This window comes from Aotus nancymaae, unplaced genomic scaffold (assembly GCF_030222135.1).
Source record: "Aotus nancymaae isolate 86718 unplaced genomic scaffold, 86718_ANA_hifiasm-v0.15.2.pri h1tg000015l_0, whole genome shotgun sequence".
Classification (NCBI taxonomy): Eukaryota; Metazoa; Chordata; class Mammalia; order Primates; family Aotidae; genus Aotus; species Aotus nancymaae.
The window spans coordinates 10,479,180-10,496,378 of record NW_026988426.1 but is presented as its reverse complement, the minus strand read 5'-3'; the positions used below and the strand labels follow the sequence as shown (position 1 = coordinate 10,496,378).

The window sequence follows — 17,199 nt, the reverse complement described above, 5'->3', positions numbered from 1 at the left end:
CAATCCATCTCCATGAGGAGTTTGAGACTAAAGTTTATAAGAGTTTTAGAACAGGCTGAAGACTGAAGATTGTTGATTGGTCAAAGAGTGCAGAGTGAAATCATAGGACAGACAGAGGAAGAAACTGTCCTCATGCTGATTCTTTTCCTATGTGGGGTCTTCAAACTGGTTGGCATCAGCTGTTTCACTGGACTTTAGGATCTGAAAAACATCTTAAGCAATTCTTAAACAAAAACCTTATGATTCTAACATCAGAAACTCAATCTTAAACAAAATTCTCATGACTCTAATGTCAGAAATCCTATCTTCAGGAGCAATGGGGACACAAATGGTCAGGATCTAGTGACTTTCAGTTACAAGGAAGTAGGTGAAAATACAGCCTGATTAATGCTTAGTTATAACTCTATTTCTGTTCAGAATTCTTGTTAGCCCTGTGAGGACAGCTTCAATACTTGCTTTGATCTCTGTTATAAGGTGGTGTCTGCCACATTTCTCCACTAAAAAGTGATTCTTTTTATTATCATAATGAATAACATTGGGGGAGGATACTCTGAAACTTTAGAAATATTTATTTCCTCATCAAACTTTCATTCACTAATTTGGCATTCGAGTTATAACTGCTTTATTTTTAAGGAAGTTCATTTTGCATGGTTAAAAAAAACATAAAGACTATTCTTATGATAAATGGCCTTTTAATCATACTCCACCTAAAATAACATTTCCCACATCAATCCAATCTCTTAATTTAAAAAGATCTTACCACCTAATAGTGAGAGAAATCTGATATGGATGGCATTAACCAAGGCAAGATTTCCCATTTGCATCTTCAACACTATTCATGAATTATCTTCTCATTTCCTTTTCCTTTGCAGTAAAAAAGAAATCCATGAAGGTACATTTTTTATAATAAAAAAGAAGATATACAGTATTATTTCCAGCTTGCTAAATGTCATAATATTGCTTTTGGACATTATGATAGGAATCCCTAATTGTATTTACCTTTCCATGCTTGCTGCAAGGGCTTAGTAAGTCTCTGAAGAGCTTCCTGCAGCCTTGGGGTCTGTGGATTGAAAATCAGTTGGATTGATGAAAGCTATGAGGAGAATTATGATGAGGGTCAGATCATATGGGCATCAGGAAAGAAAAATATTACCATTTAAACTAGAAATAAAACTTTTTTTCCTAAGTGATCCAATCTACCATGACAGGCTAGGTTATTCACTGTAAGATTAATAGTACTTGACATTCACTCATCCACTTAATCAAAAGAAAATTATCCTATGAGCCTACTACATGAGAAGGACAATTATATACAACTTCTAACTTTATAAAATCTATGTTTGAATAATATCCTTCTGGATCTTTAAGCAAAATTTGGCCAAAAAGAACCTTGAGTTTGCTTATAGGCTTTATTCAAAAGAGCTCAGAAACTGGAAACTCCCACGTAAAGCAGCATTTCTTGGCTACCTGGGCAGATCATCTGCTTGACCAAGTAATTAGTTTCAGAAACCACCAAATGGAGTGGACAGAAGGGACGGGATCCCCTATCCCCCCCACCCACAGCCATCTAGATTAAGAAAAGCCAGTTGGCTGGACAGTAGCACAGCCCAATCACCTCATGGTCAAATTTCCTAGGAAAGAATCCGTCCCCTCTACTCCACTTATCACTCTTCTTTGAGGTTCTGGCCACAGGTGATTTTCTGCAAAATGTCATCAGTATCAGAAAATGTTAGAGGCAAAGAAAACGAATAGATACATTTTCCTTTGCTTTAAGACATGTCCCAATGTATTTTTCTGTACCATCCAATTTGTTCCTCTCAGAAATCTTGTGGGAAAAGCATAGTAAGAAGAGTGCTCCTCATTTCACAGTGAGGAAGCTGGAGATCAGCTGAAGGTGAAGAAACAGCTCCACACTAGGACTGAACCAGAGCTAGACTTCCGACCTGCAGGGTCATAGCCCAGCAAGCCATACTGTAGCCGTCCCTGACAGCCCCAACTAGGCCAATAGCACGTCCCACCCACCTCAATGCTGCCATGGCACATATCGCAGTATTAGGAGCATGTTATTTATCTGATTATTTGTTTAGTATGTCTCACCCTAGAACACAGGGATTCTAACATCAGAAACTCGATCTTAAACAAAATCCTTATGACTCTAATGTAAGAAATCCTATTTTTAGGAACAACAGGGATGCAAATGGTCAGGATTTAGTGACCTTCAGTTACAAAGAAGTAGGTCAAAGTGTGGGTTGAGAATATTTTCAGTGTCTTCCCTGCATGGATGGTCGACCAGTGAACAGGGAAACATGCTGCATGCTTCTCCTAAACATAGTTCCTCCTGTGTCTGTTTTCAGACCTTAGCCTGCCGCTGGAAATGGCCCTCTCAGTGGACTCATCCTGGCATCGGTGGCAGTGGAGAGTCAGAGATGGCATCTCCCATTGTCCATCAGAAACCACACCGCTGCTCTCTCCAGAGAAGGGGAGACAGAGCTACAACTTGACACAGCAGCGGGTCGTGTTCCCCAACAACAGCATATTCCATCAAGATTGGGAAGAGGTCTCCAGGAGATACCCCGGCAACAGAACCTGCACAACCAAATACACCCTCTTCACCTTCCTGCCCCGGAACCTCTTTGAACAATTTCATAGGTACAGATCCACTTGTCTGAACAATACCCCCCCTTTTTTTTTAGAGAGAGAGAGAGAGAGAGAGAGAGTCTCATTTTGTTGCCCAGGCTGGAATGCAGTGGTGCAATCTCAGCTCACTGCAACCTCGAACTCCTTGGCTCAAATAAGCCTCCCACCTCAGCCTCCCAAGTAGCTGGGACCACAGGTGTGTGCCACCATACCTGGCCAATGTTTGTACTTTTATATAGATATGAGGTTTTGCCACATTGCCCAGGCTGGTCTCTAACTCCTGGGTTCTAGCGATCTGCCTGCCTCAGCCTCCCAAAGTGCTGGGATTACAGGTGTGAGCCACACCCAGCCAACAATACTTATTGTAATCAAGTATTTGCCACTTAGATAAACTCAGAGATGCTCCCCTCTGGGGGCCACCTTTCCTTTAATATCCAAATGCATTTATCTTAAGAAGTTTTTGTCATTCATTCTTTCATTCAGCCAATATTTGTCAGGGCTCTACTCTGTCTCAAGCCATGAGTTGGGAGCTAGAGATACATAAGAAAAATAGAAAGGCAGAGAGATAGTGTCCTTATTAAATATATTGTCTAGTAAAAGAGACAGACATTAGTTTTTTAATTGTATAAATTGATATAAAGTTGTAACTAGAATAGATACTTCTAAGAAGAAGTATGTGGTGCTATTATAGTGAATAATAAGGAAATCTTGCCTAGTTAAGGAAGTCAGGGAATTGAAGTATAGCCTGAAAGAGAGACAGCATTACCTCAGTGAAGAGGGACAGAGAGAAGTCATCAGAATGTTCCTGCAAAGGCACTATGGCAAGAGAGAGCAAGATGCACGTGGAAAACTTAAAAACATCAGCAACTCTTTTGAGATAATGTATGAGATCATTATAAAATATGTGCTTACATATCCTCAGTATTGCAATTATTATTGTAAGTGACTGTTTACTGAGCAACTGCTTTGCTTCGGAGCCTTCTACTGTGTATCACGCAAATATTATATATACCATGTAATTTTTATGGGAGCCCTGTAAAGTCAATAATACTATTTTGTGCAAGAGGAAATAAGCTCAAAAAATCACACAACTAGTAAATAACAGGAACAGAATTTAAATCTAGATGGTTTTCCATTTCTGAGAATAATCGTCTCCAATCTCATCCATAAGAATGACAAAATGGACTTTGGGGACTCGGGGAAAGGGTGGGAAGGGGTAGAGGGATAAAAGACTATAAATTGGGTGCAGTGTAACCCCTTGGGTGATGGGTGCACCAAAATCTCACAAGTCACTACTAAAGAACTTACTCATGTAACCAAACACCACCTGTTCCCCAATAACTTATGGAAATAATTAATTAATTAATTAATTAATTTAAAAAATTGGGTTTGGCTTGAAAGCCATTACCATAATGTTTGAGGTGATACTGAAAGAGAATTTTTTTTTTTTTTTTTTTTTTTTTTTTGAGACGGAGTTTCGCTCTTGATACCCAGGCTGGAGTGCAATGGCGCGATCTCGGCTCACCGCAATCTCCGCCTCCTGGGTTCAGGCAATTCTCCTGCCTCAGCCTCCTGAGTAGCTGGGATTACAGGCACGCGCCACCGTGCCCAGCTAATTTTTTGTATTAGTAGAGACGGGGTTTCACCATGTTGACCAGGATGGTCTCGATCTCTTGACCTCGTGATCCACCCGCCTCGGCCTCCCAAAGTGCTGGGATTACAGGCTTGAGCCACCGCGCCCGGCCTGAAAGAGAATTTTAAGTTGATAAAGGCCAAACAGTAGGGAAGAAATGGGGGAGAAAGTACATTTTTCTTCTCCATAGTGTTTATTCATACTTCGCTTGCCCCTCCAGATGGGCTAACCTCTATTTCCTGTTCCTGGTGATTCTGAACTGGATGCCCTCCGTGGAAGTCTTCCACAGGGAAATCACCATATTACCATTGGCCATTGTCCTGTTCGTCATCATGATCAAGGATGGCATGGAGGACTTCAAGAGACACCGCTTCGATAAAGCCATAAACTGCTCCCACATTCGAATATATGAAAGGTAAGAGAAACCATCCCTGTGTTCTCTCTTGCAGTTGGGTTATGCAAACTCATCAGCATAGCCTAAGGATGAGTCTCTTTTCTTCCATTATATTTTCTTAAATTATTTAATGCACTGATTCTCAAGTAGGGGTGATTTTGACCCCTAGTGGGCATTTAGTAATGTCTGGAGACATTTTTGGTTGCATACTGAAAGTGGGGGGTTCTACCGACATCTAGTGGGTAAAGCCAGGGGTGCTGCTAAATATCCTATGATACACAGGACAGCCCCATGGAAGAATTAATTATCTAGTCAAAATGTCAATAGTGCTGATGCTGAGAAACCTTGTTTTAACCTGTGTAAATACTCATGTTATTAAGCACACACATGCAGTATTATTAAGGGTGAGTTGAAAGCTTAAGAATTAAACTCTAGGGTGGCTGGATTCTCTTGGGAGACTAAGTTCAGGAGAAAGTCTTTGGAGGATGTCAGGCAATGTCTCCCAAACCAAGAAAATGTCTGCCATTTTAAAGCCTCGGTTTCTTAAGTTAAAAATTCTTGCTTTTAGAACCAGGTAGGTTTTAGGACCCAGAGTTGGTACACCTGTTCTTGGCTGCCCAGGGTGGAAAAGGAAGACACCTGTGGGTGACGTCTACATTCCAACAGGTGGAGTCTCAAACGAGTAGAAGGAAGTGGCCTGGTGGATACACACCTGTTCACCGCAGGCCTCTTCCTTGTCATGTTTCTCCCCTGGGGTGTGCAGCCTGGCTTTTCATTTCTGGTATCCTCCTAAAAGAAGAGAGAAAAGTTTTCAGCAGAGAAGGCAAGTAAAAGATGAAAATTAAATTATGAGAATTAAAAAGACAACATTGAGCAGAGATGAAAAAGGAAGGGAGGAAAAGCTGGAAAAGAAAAGAGGACAAGAAGCGAGTGGTGGTGTCTAACCTGCCCTTTGAAGGGTGGCCTCACAAGGAGAACCCCAACAGACATCATCGTGGGAATCAAATCAAGACCAGCAAGTACACCGTGTTGTCCTTCATCCCCAAAAACATTTTTGAGCAGCTACACCGGTTTGCCAATCTCTATTTTGTGGGCATTGTGATTCTGAATTTTATCCCTGTGGTCAATGCTTTCCAGCCTGAGGTGAGCATGATACCAATCTGCATTATCCTGGCAGTCACTGCCATCAAGGACGCTTGGGAAGACCTCCGGAGGTACAAATCGGATAAAGTCATCAATAACCGAGAGTGCCTCATCTACAGCAGGTAAAGCAAAACAACGCCAGGCAAGTCCTGGGGCCCATCTTGATCTTTCTATGGCTGCTACCGCTGCAGTTACTGTCTGTAGAAGGGATGGAGTAGGGAGAAATCATTATTTTATTTCAGGGAAGCTGTTCAGTTCTTTGCAGTGAGGATTACAGTCTACAACCCCCCCCCCAAAAAAAGGAGGATCGAGTCAGTCTTTTAAGATTAGGAGGTCTTTATTATGTAGCATTTTCTTCGCTGTTTCATATGTGTCTAACATTGAAGAATTCTGTATAGATTCACATCTCTTCTTAACCCAGTGTGGCCATGAGCACATTTGAGGCTTGTTGAGGACACTGGGAGAGAAGAGGCAGCACTGGTTTTTCCGGGGAGCGATGGAGTATTGTGTTGGGAGAGCTGGGAGACACGCTGCCTGGGTTGAACAGCCTCCAGTACCTACTAACCGCATGACCTTAGACAAGTGATATAACCGTCTCTGAAACTCACTTGGTAGTTCACAAAAGTTGAACAATTCCTGGGGGGGATGTGAGGGTTGCAGGAGATAATTCTTAGAAAATGCTTAGCACTGTATCTGACATACAACAAATGCTCAGTAAATGCAAGCTGAAATTGCCTTCTTTTTAGAATGTAAAACCCAACACTTCCTTCATCACTAACTCTATTTTTGAGAGTTCTCTCTGATGTTGTCTCAATGAAAGCAAAGGCTGCACACAACCTGTCCTGAGGCTGAGAAACCTTGTTTTAACTTGTGTAAATGCTCGTATTATTAAGCACACAGGTGCAATCTTATTAAGGGTGAGTTGAAATCTTAAGAATTAAACTCTAGGGTGACTGGATGATCTAATGTCATTAGACATTTATTTAATGTCATTTTATACATGTCATTGTTCTACAAAGGTTCCATGGAGCAAATGACTAAACTAGGTTGTCAGGACAGGACGTGCTCTCACTTGGCAAGGAAGAAGACAGTTAAAATGTGTCTCAACTTTGTGACAACCCATATAGTCCTAAAAGAAGCAAGGGAGTTGAGTCTGGGCTCACAAAGGGACTAGAGAGACAAAGCACCTTCAGAGCTAGGAGTTGGCAGCCTAAGATGATCAGATCTCTAGGAGGTAAGAGCTTGACTTCTTGCTGAAAAAGGAAAACATCCAGTCTCACAAGCAGCACCCTAGGTGAGGTTTTCTTCTGACTCTCCACCCCAGTTTAGCAGATGTTCCACATTGGCTGTGGTCTTTGTTAGAATGAAAGACGCTTGCTTGGAGGCATGTACTCCAGCCATTTAGGAACTGCTTACCTCTAAGGAGGGGATCTGTTCTCCAAGGGAATGAAAGCTGGCCACCTTGGAGCAGGCTGCTGAAAGGATTTATGAGCCAAACTCTACTTGGAAAATTGTAGCCAGGGGAAACCTCCAAGATGAATATCTAATACAATGACTTTTTAGATGGTATTTAGCAATATTATCAAGAACCCCTGCAAGAAACTCCATGTTCATCCCTCAACAGCAAACGAGCTTCTAGTCTCTCTGCTTGGAGGGACACCGTTGCACGTTTAGAAAAATTATTCTGAAGGCACCGAGCATGGTGGCTAACACCTTTAATCCCAGCACTTTGGGAGGCCAAGGTGGATGGATCACAAGGTCAGGAGTTCAAGACCAACCTGGCTAAGTTGGTAAAACCCTGTCTCTACTAAAAATACAAAAATTAGCCGGGCGCGGTGGCAGGTGCCTTGTAATCTCAGTTACTCGGGAGGCTGAGGCAGGTAAATCGCTTGAACCCTGGGGGCGAAGGTTGCAGTGAGCCAAGATTGTGCCATTTCACTCCAGCCTGAGCAACAAGAGCAAAACTCTGTCTCAAAAAAATAAAGAAAGAAAGAAGAAAGAAAAATTAATCTGAAGGGTAGATTTTTTCAGCTATATCTAATTGTCTTGAATTATATGAGTACACTGGACCATCAGAGTTAAAATTTAGTCTTTCCTCACCATTGAGTAGGAAAGTTATAAAGAGAGGATGAAATCACTGCTGGGTGTGATGCCTTTCTTTGAAGAGGCGGTTTTTGAGAAAGCGTTGTTTTTCTTTTGGCATCAATCTACCATCACTTTTTGTTTTCCACCTTTCTCTCTTGTTTTTTTTACATGGAATACACACAGTGGTGAGCCAGGAAGCTGGTTCCTCAGGGAGGAATGCACGTGGGCCGCAGTGAGCCTGGTCCTGTTCTTCTCGCTCTGCCAGAACATCGCAGAATCTTGGCCTTGTTCTTTGGAATAATCTCAGTGTGGATTAGACCACAGGCTCACCTGTGATGAGAGTTGGCTGGAACTAGGCCAGGCTGCTGTTGTTCTGTTCTCAAAATAGCTTCCAGGGAACGTCGGAAAAGCGAGATGATAACAATCTAGAAAAAAGAAACATTAGTCCACCAGCTCACTGGCAGGAAGGAACATGGAGTTTTCATGGCGGTATTTCCCAAAGTGTATTCAATGGAATAACAGTGACAAAGAAATAGTTTCTGAAAAAGTATGTGCATGGCCAAATCATATATGCTGGCCCTCCTCCAATGGACCCATAGCCCATGAAAGACTAAGAAAAAAAACAGCAAAGAAACCTGTTCGTCTTTGATTAACTCAGTGTTGCTTTAAATTTACTGGGCTTTGGAAGTATTTTTTAATATCTATGTTTGGGAATTTTTACTTTTTCAAGTATAGAAAAATAATCGGCTACGGGGTCCAGATATGTAATTTGATTGACTGAATATTTTCTAAAAAGCAACATGACTCATGGACTGACAAATGACCAATGACACTTAGCATCAGTGTTAGGATGCTATAGGGAATAGTGGTGACTGTGGCAAAGTGGAGAGGCCATGCATTCATCCCAGGAGGCAGAGCTGACCACTTAGCTCCCGCTAGTCATTATTTTTGAGAAATATATTTGTGGAAATATAGGCCTAGTGTTGCCAGATTGTCTCAACTTTATTAGAACAGCCAGAAATTAATATTTTTATTTCAAATAACCTGATTTTTCACTGATTTTAGAATATTTGGTAACTGACGTAATTTTTTCAAACACTTCAGACCTATTTTATTGAACCTAAAGCTCTATACTGCTTATGAGCGCAAAAACTTGCAAATTTTGCTTCAAAATATTCTAGAAATCTGGAGTCTCTGTGAAAGAACAGTGAGGTTCTTTTTTTGTTGGTGCTTTTTTCAGATGGATGGTGGGGCCAGGGGTCTTGGTATACGTTGCCCAGGTTGGTCTAGAACTTGGCTTGAGCACTCCTCTTGCTTCAATCTCCCAAGTAGGTAGAATTGCCAGCATGCCATCACTTCTGGCCCTAGGTTCGTGTTTTGAAATTTATCCTCAAGGGACAGAGAGGGGGTATGACCTTGAGGTAAGAATGCAGGCCTGGGAGGCCTGTAGTCTAGGCCCAGATCTCAGACTAACTATTAATAGCTTAGAAAAGTCATTTAAACATATAGACCTCAGTTTCCTCTTTTGTGAAATTCAGGAGTCAAACTAGATCTTGTCCTGTGAGATGCACTAAGAAAGAACAGAACCTATAGCCAAATAAATTTACGCATTAATAGAATAAAGGTTCTGGGATGACCCTCAATAAGCAGCCTATCAGTTTTGTTTAACCCAGCTGTCAGTTGAGATGTTCTCTGCTGCAAGTAGGAGAGACTTCCACTTTAACAGGTTTAAGCAACAAAGGGACTTCCTTGGCTTAAGTCACTACACGTCCTGAGGTGGGAGGGTGACCAGCATGGTTCAATCAGCATTCTAGATCTAGCTCTCAGCAGTCATTTATGTTCAGTCCTCCTCTGCATCATCTTAACTCTCAGGCAGACTTCTCTCATGGCAATGAAATGGCTGCAGCAGCTCCAGCCCTCACATCTACATTTGATCATGTACGAAAAAAGAAAGACACTTGTGGTAGCCATCTTGGAAGGTCGAGGAAGCTTACTACTCCCTAGACCCTCCTCACATCTCAGTGGCTCCACGTGCTCACCCCTGAACCAATCCCTAGGGGCAAGAGATGGGACTGTACTAACTAGGTTATACCTGAGCCAAGATCCCCACCCACAGAGCCCAGCATGAAGTCAGCTTCCCTGAAAGCCTATGGGCCATTCCAGGAAGATGTAAAACTCAATTTTATTTTATTATTATTTTTTGAGACGGAGTCTTGCTCTGTCGCCAAGCTGGAGTGCAGTGGCACAATCTCAGCTCACTGAAACCTCCTCAAGCGATTCTTCCACCTCAGCCTCCCGAGTAGCTGGGACCACAGGCGCATGCCACCACACCTGGCTAATTTTTGTATTTTTAGTGGAGATGGGGTTTCACCAAGTTGGCCAGGATGGTCTCGATCTCTTGACCTCGTGATCTGCCCGCCTCAGCCTCCCAAAGTGCTGGGATTACAGGCATGAGCCACCGCGCCCAGCCATAAAACCCATTTTTTTTAAAAATGAGATAGTTTTCAACAGAATGAGGAATAGATATTGGAGAAGCCACCTCAATGTCCTCAGCACTGTCACTTTAAAATATTTTTGAGCCTTGACTTTTTATAAATTGCTTTCTCTCTATTAACAAGAGTATACATACCTCGAGACATTCCATACTATATGTCCCTAAAGTTTTTCCACTTCTGAAGTGGATTGACTCTACGAAAGACCCCAGCTGTTAAACAGATAAGTGTTAGTTATTATCTTAACTGATGAATGCTAAAAGACATATCCTTTTACCATATCAAGGACACATGACAGATGTCAGGCAAAGAATACAAGATCTAACAGTACAATTTTTTTTCTGGGAAACAACATAAAAGATTACATCTCATGCCCTAGCCCTAGCCATTTTATTTATTTCATCTCAGATTTACACATTTGAGAAACTGATGCTTTTTTTTTTTTTCATTTTTGTGCAACTGAATACTAGAGCCCTTGGAATTTTGCTCATGACCTAAATCCATGCATCATCCAGCTTAGACTTGTTTATACTGTGAGAAAATGTCTTTTTGCAAACAGCAGAAGCCTTGTTAACAGAATTACAATCCCGTTAGAGCATTTTCTTTTAATATAGCAACCGTGCTTGTGGTCTAAAGGTGACCCATTAATCAGATTTATGGAATGACTTCGAGGAGAGATTAGCTTCAGAATCGTATTAGTTTAGTTTCTCCCAGGGCTCAGTTTAATGAGTCTAGAAACCATACCAGCAAGAGATTTGTATTTTTCCATCCAGCTTAGTAAATTTTTATTTGTATTCAGAAAACATGCAGTACAGAGTGGGGAATGGGAACCAAGGGACTCCAGGGTGGTTTTTGTTCCCTGTTGTAATGAAACATAAGCCCTCCACAGTTTCAGCAGCTGGTCACTCACTTATTCATCTGTTCAGCAAATATCAATCCAAGACTTAGTATGCACATTGCCATGGTAAACCTTATGTGCCCTCAAGGGGCTCTCAGTCCAGGGGTCACAAGGAACTTACAGCTACAACATCCCACGTGCTTCGGTAGCCTACCTGCAAAGGAACAAATAAGTGCAGGGGATGTGGTGACCCGTCTGCCTGCAGGAGACATCAAGGCCGAAGGAAGCTTCCAGTGAAGAGGTAAAATTTCAGGAGAGCCCTGCAGGAGGAAGCAATATTTAGCCAGGCAGAGGGAACATGTTTCAGCTCACAGCCTGTTCCTGTGTCAATGAAATGTTGCATGTGTGGCTTATGCTGGCATTAGAAAGACCAGGACCAAGAAATGACAGAAACTTAAGGGAAGAATAATACAGATTAGAACTTTTTTGTGTGTTTAATATTCTTTATTTAAAATTATACTTTAAGTTCTGGGGTACATGTGCAGAACGTGCAGGTTTGTTACATAGGTATACACATTCCATGATGGTTTGCTGCACCCATCAACCCGTCATCTATAGTAGGTATTTCTCCTAATGCTGTCCCTCCCCTGCGCCCTGACCCCCTGCTATCCTTCCCCTAGCCTCCCATCCCCCAAGAGGCCCCAGTGTGTGATGTTCCCCTCCCTGTGTCCACGTGTTCTCTTTGTTCAACACCCACTTATGAGTGAGAACATGCGGTATTTGGTTTTCTGTTCTTGTGTCAGTTTGCTGAGAATGATGGTTTCCAGCTTCATCCATGTCCCTGCAAAGGACATGAACTCATCCTTTTTTATGGCTGCATAGAACTTTTTCACAAAGTTCTTGTGCTGCATAGAATATTTTTTAATCTGACTTTTTACTGAGACTTGGAGCATCTCTCTTTTGTAAGTCAGGTGGCTGCTATAGCATAAAAATAAACATCTTCTGACAGCATAGCACTGAGGGCCTAGCCTGGCCTGCAACCTGTTTTCTTTTGTCTGTGAGTTGCCTTTTGTGCCTGTGTCCTCAGGAAAACCTGGAAGGGAGAAAAACAGAAGTCATGATCCTGGTTATGTCACTAATTAACTACATGACCTAAATGAAGCCACTTAAGCAGTTGGGGCCCCATGTGTCTCATCTTTAAATAGTGCTCATAATCTCTCTCCCTGGCATATTTTGTGAAAAGGTATGCAGATGACATGCAGGAGGGCTTGAAAATAATGAAGCCTTAGAAATAAACTGCAGAATGCAATGCCACAGGGTGAGTAAAGCAATCTCAGCAATGACCTTACTGATGCTTGACATGAAGGGCTTTGACATGGGACCTGGGCTTTTCTCAGAGCTGCCACTTACCAAATGTGTGGCCTATGTAGATACTTGATCACTTGAGCCTCCATTTCAGCCTCTGTAAAATGGGGCCAATACTAGCACCTAACACCAAGGGTCATGTGGATCCAATCAGATCATCTTTATAAATTGTTTAACTCAGTGCCTGCACCATAAGTAGCACTAAGAAACTTTTTTTTTTTTTTTAACGGAGTCTCACTCTGTCACCCAGGCTAAACTGCAGTGGCACAATCTTGGCTCACTGTAACCTCTGCCTTCCGGGCTCCAGAGATTCTCCTGCCTCAGCCTCCCAAGTAGCTGGGATTACGGGCATGTGCCACCACACCAGGCTAATTTTTGTATTTTTAGTAGAGATGAGATTTCACCATATTGACCAGGCTGGTCTCGAACTCCTGACATTAAGTGATTCTCCCACCTCCTCGGTCTCCCAAAGTGCTGGGATTACAGCATGAGCCACCACACCTGGCCAGTAATTTTTTTTATTTCCAATCATCTCAAGCTTAATTTTTTCAATGCCACCCTCAGCCTGAGCCTTCATCTTTTTTGCTGTGTGCTGTACACAAACAAGGGTGGAATTGCTAGTTTTATAGTTTCACTGGTAAAAGCCAAGGACATTCACTGAGCCACATATACCAGTGGTCAGCGTTACAGTTATTTAAAAGGAAAATCTATGCTTTGCACTTTCTTTTTTCCTACTAGTCTATGTGGCAGGATTTTTCAATCTGAATTCTCTGGAGTTAGCCCTCTTTCTCTCCTTTCTATCCACAGCACACTTGAGCATACCCACACCAAGATTTAGATTCAGAGAAGGGATGCAAATGGCCTCATCTGGCCCTCAGCCTCAGCCACTTGGTCCAACTCAACTTCTTTCTCTTTCTTTCTTTCTTTTTTTTTTTTTTTTTTTGAGACAGTCTTGCTCTGTCGCCAGGCGCCTAGCTGGAGTGTAGTGGTGCGATCTCAGCTCACTGCAGCCTCCGCCTCCCGGGTTCAAGCAATTCTCCTGCCTCAGCCTCCTGAGTAGCTGGGACTACAGGTGCGCGCCACCCAGCTAATTTTTGTATTTTTTTTTTAGTAGAGACAGGGTTTTGGGGTTTCACCATGTTGGCCAGGATGGTCTCGATCTCTTGACCTCGTAATCCACTGGCCTTGGCCTCCCAAAGTGCTGGGATTATAGGTGTGAGCCACCACGCCCAGCCTCCAACTCAACTTCTTAACATAACTGTACATTAGAATATCACATTTGTACACCTGTTAATAAAGCTGCAATTTGGTACTATCGAACAACAGCCCTCAAGAAAACCCCAAAAGAAGATGAACTGATTGACTAGGCAGAATTTAAGCTTTTCCAGGGCTCTCTGAACATTAAAACACAGTCGTAAGCCTGTCTTCACCCTAAAACTACATTCTGGGGTTGCTGCAGGTATTAAATGAGTTACTGCATGTAAAATGCTTAGCTTTGCACCTGGCATCCTGTGGCACTCAGAAAATGTTAGCTTAAATATTGCTAAGGAGAGTTCTATAGCCTTGATAGGCACAGGTCATCGTGAGCTTAACCCAAGGGGAATGAGAAAGAATGACCACTGGCTGGAGTTTGGAACTGCATGAAAGACAAAAGAAAAATCTTTAACCACAGAACTTGATGCCAAGCTCTAATCACATAACAAAATTGGCCTCAGGGAGGACTCTGAAAAATGCGACAACAGAAAAACATTCAGTGTCATTTGAAGCCTGGCTATGAAAAGTGCCACTGGCTGGAGTTACAGACCAGCAGACCATTGATCCAGCCCTCAGGCCTTTGCTCTGCACTTGGCACCAACAAAAACCAGGCTCCTTCCTGAAGCATCCATTTTGCAGGAGCCCACACTACTCCCACTGCCTCACCCTGTGCTCACAGAAGGCCATAAGCCATCTGGGCCAATTCAGCTTGTCATTTCAGGAGAGAATGCATTAGGTCCTCCCCAAAACTCACTGGGTGGGAGAGTCATAAAACAAGAATTCAGGTGTCCCTGAAGCTCTGCACTCTTGTCATCAGGAATGATTTGCAGTCCATGGGTGAGGATTTATGGCCTCTGTTTTGCCATTAAGGAGATCAGAATTCCAAAAGGTGAGGCTCCTGTTCTCAACCCAGCCTCTGCTAGGCTTATGTCACCTTCTTCTGAGGCTTAATCAGCTTCATCCCTCACTCCAAAACAGAGCCATGAGTGAGCCATGCCGCTCCCACTGCCCTCACTCGTCTCTCCTTGTAGACACACCTGTGTGACCTTATGCAAGTTAGATAAGTTTCTGAGCCTGTTTCATCCTCTATGAAACAGGGATAATGATAAGAATGAAAGCTATTTCATTATTAGGCAGCTAAACTGGAGGTTAAATACCAGGTTCATTATAAGTAGTCAATACATGTAAGCTAATAATGTAACGTGTCACTGTTAGAAGTCTCCTCTAGGGTATCTATAACAACAACAAAAAATGATAGATGTTAAAATGGCCAAAGATTAGAAAAACCTGCCTTTCTACTACCTGTAAGACAAATATACAAGGAATCAATTAATATTTTCTGAACACTCACCATGTGCTAAACACCATACCCGACCCTATGTACATATAGAAATGTTAAGACCCAGAATCATCGCAGCTCTTAGCAAGCTTCTTACATACTTTAAAACAGAAGATACACACAACAATTAGGAAATAGGATGGTAATATACAGGGAGGTGTGGCAATGAGATGTGCACCATGATGTCCAGTGCCCAGGAGTAAAAAGAGAAAGGCAGCACTTGGATCTGCAGAGGTTAAAGGACAATCATTTGGAGGCCAATTCATGCCCTGAATACCCCCAGGCTGAAGAATCACAACTTGTGGCTATGACCTTGCTGGATGGCACCTGTGACTTCCATGTCCTCTGAAGCACAGTATCTCCATGGCCATCACTGCTTAGTGACATTCTCTGTGCAGTTCTGCTTTCTTTTCTGCCACCACATAGTCAAAGACGTCAGGGGCGGATTATCCCCAGACCTGGGGCTTCAAACATTCTCTGGTATAAAGAACTTTATACTGTATCAATGTAACCCAAATGTTCCAGCCCGCACTAGCCTCTGGGTATGAATGAGGTTCCATTAATAAAAACGTCCCAATGACAGTGCCATTCAGCTCCAATCTGCTGACTTAAGATTTCAGTCCTCCCACCCTAATCCTCAAGCCTCCACAGATATATCTAGGCATCCTCAGATTGGTAAATATCACATGTGTCCTCCACTATTTGCAGCCCAGCCAGGAGTTCTGGTCCGCCCCTGCTTCTCTGTCCTCAGCTGTTTCTTTCTGGTGCTTCCCTGAGCCCTGCAAGTCTAATCCACCTCCCCAACCCCATTGTGATTGTAGCAAACAGGCAGGTGCAGGGGACAAGGAATAGTGCAGTAGGGAGAACCCATTTGTACCCACTGCCCTCTGCCCCAGGTTGAGGCTGTCTTTAATGTAACTCCTTCAACTTCTGTTCCATGTCCTGGGGTCAGGTAAGGGACTGAAGCCTCACTACCATCTTTCCCTTTTCAATTCCTACTCCCTCTTGCCAGGCTTCTCCTCCAGCCAAAACATCCCACACCTCATTTATTTATTTTTTTTTCTTTTTTTTTTTTTATTGCATTTTAGGTTTTGGGGTACATGTGAAAAACATGCAAGGTTGTTGCATAGGTGCATACTTGGCAGTGTGATTTGCTGCCTTCCTCCCCTTCACCCATATCTGGCATTTCTCCCCATGCTATCCCTCCCCAACTCCCCACCCCCCCGCTGTCCCCCCCACTCCCCCACAACAGACCCCCGTGTATAGTGCTCCCCTCCCTGTGTCCATGTGTTCTCCTTGTTCAACACCCGCCTATGAGTGAGAACATGTGGCCACACCTCATTTATATCAGTTAATAAAAATACACAAATATAACAGTCTCTAGTTCACTGTCTCCACAAGAGCGATCCTGTCTGCCCCAAGTTAATAATAACTATAACAATAGTAATAGCAGCAGTAAATGACATTTGCTGCAATGTTCTTAGGCACTTTTCAGATACCATTTTAACTTTCACTACAACCTGTAGAATAGGTTTGTCCCATGTGATAGAATAAACTGAAGATCAGAAAGTTAAGCAGCAGGTTCAAGTTTACATCACAGGTAAGAGGTAGTTCCAGGTTTCAGATCAAGATCATTGACTTTCATATATATATATATTTTTAATTGCACCTTAGGTTCTGGGGTACATGTACAGGACATGCAGGATTGTTGCATAGGTACATACATGGCAATGTGGTTTGCTGCCTCCATCCCCCCGTCACCTATATCTGGCATTTCTCTCCATGTTATCCCTCCCCAACCTCCCTACCCCTGCACTGTCCCTCCCCTTTCCCCCCCAACAGACCCCAGTGTGTGATGCTCTCCTCCCTGTGTCCATGTGTTCTCATTGTTCAAAATCCACCTATGAGGGAGAACATGTGGTGTTTGATTTTCTGTTCTTGTGTCAGTTTTCTGAGAATGATGGTTTCCAGATTCATCCATGTCCCTACAAAGGACACGAACTCATCGTTTTTTATGGC

At 42.8% G+C, this 17,199-nt stretch overlaps 1 protein-coding gene across 3 annotated transcripts in view; it reads left to right on the top strand.

Annotated features, from left to right (window-relative positions):
• ATP10B (ATPase phospholipid transporting 10B (putative)) overlaps positions 1-17,199 on the top strand; it is a 295,336-nt gene that overhangs the window by 162,271 nt on the left and 115,866 nt on the right. For 2 of the 3 annotated variants that reach the window (XM_064376503.1, XM_064376504.1), the window contains exon 1: positions 5,348-5,929. In XM_064376503.1, coding sequence (XP_064232573.1) covers positions 5,544-5,929 — 386 coding nt within the window. In that variant the 5' untranslated portion in view covers positions 5,348-5,543. Of the gene's footprint in view, positions 1-2,354; positions 2,650-4,490; positions 4,686-5,347; positions 5,930-17,199 lie in introns of those variants that run through there. The other variant, XM_064376502.1, reaches the window with a different exon arrangement.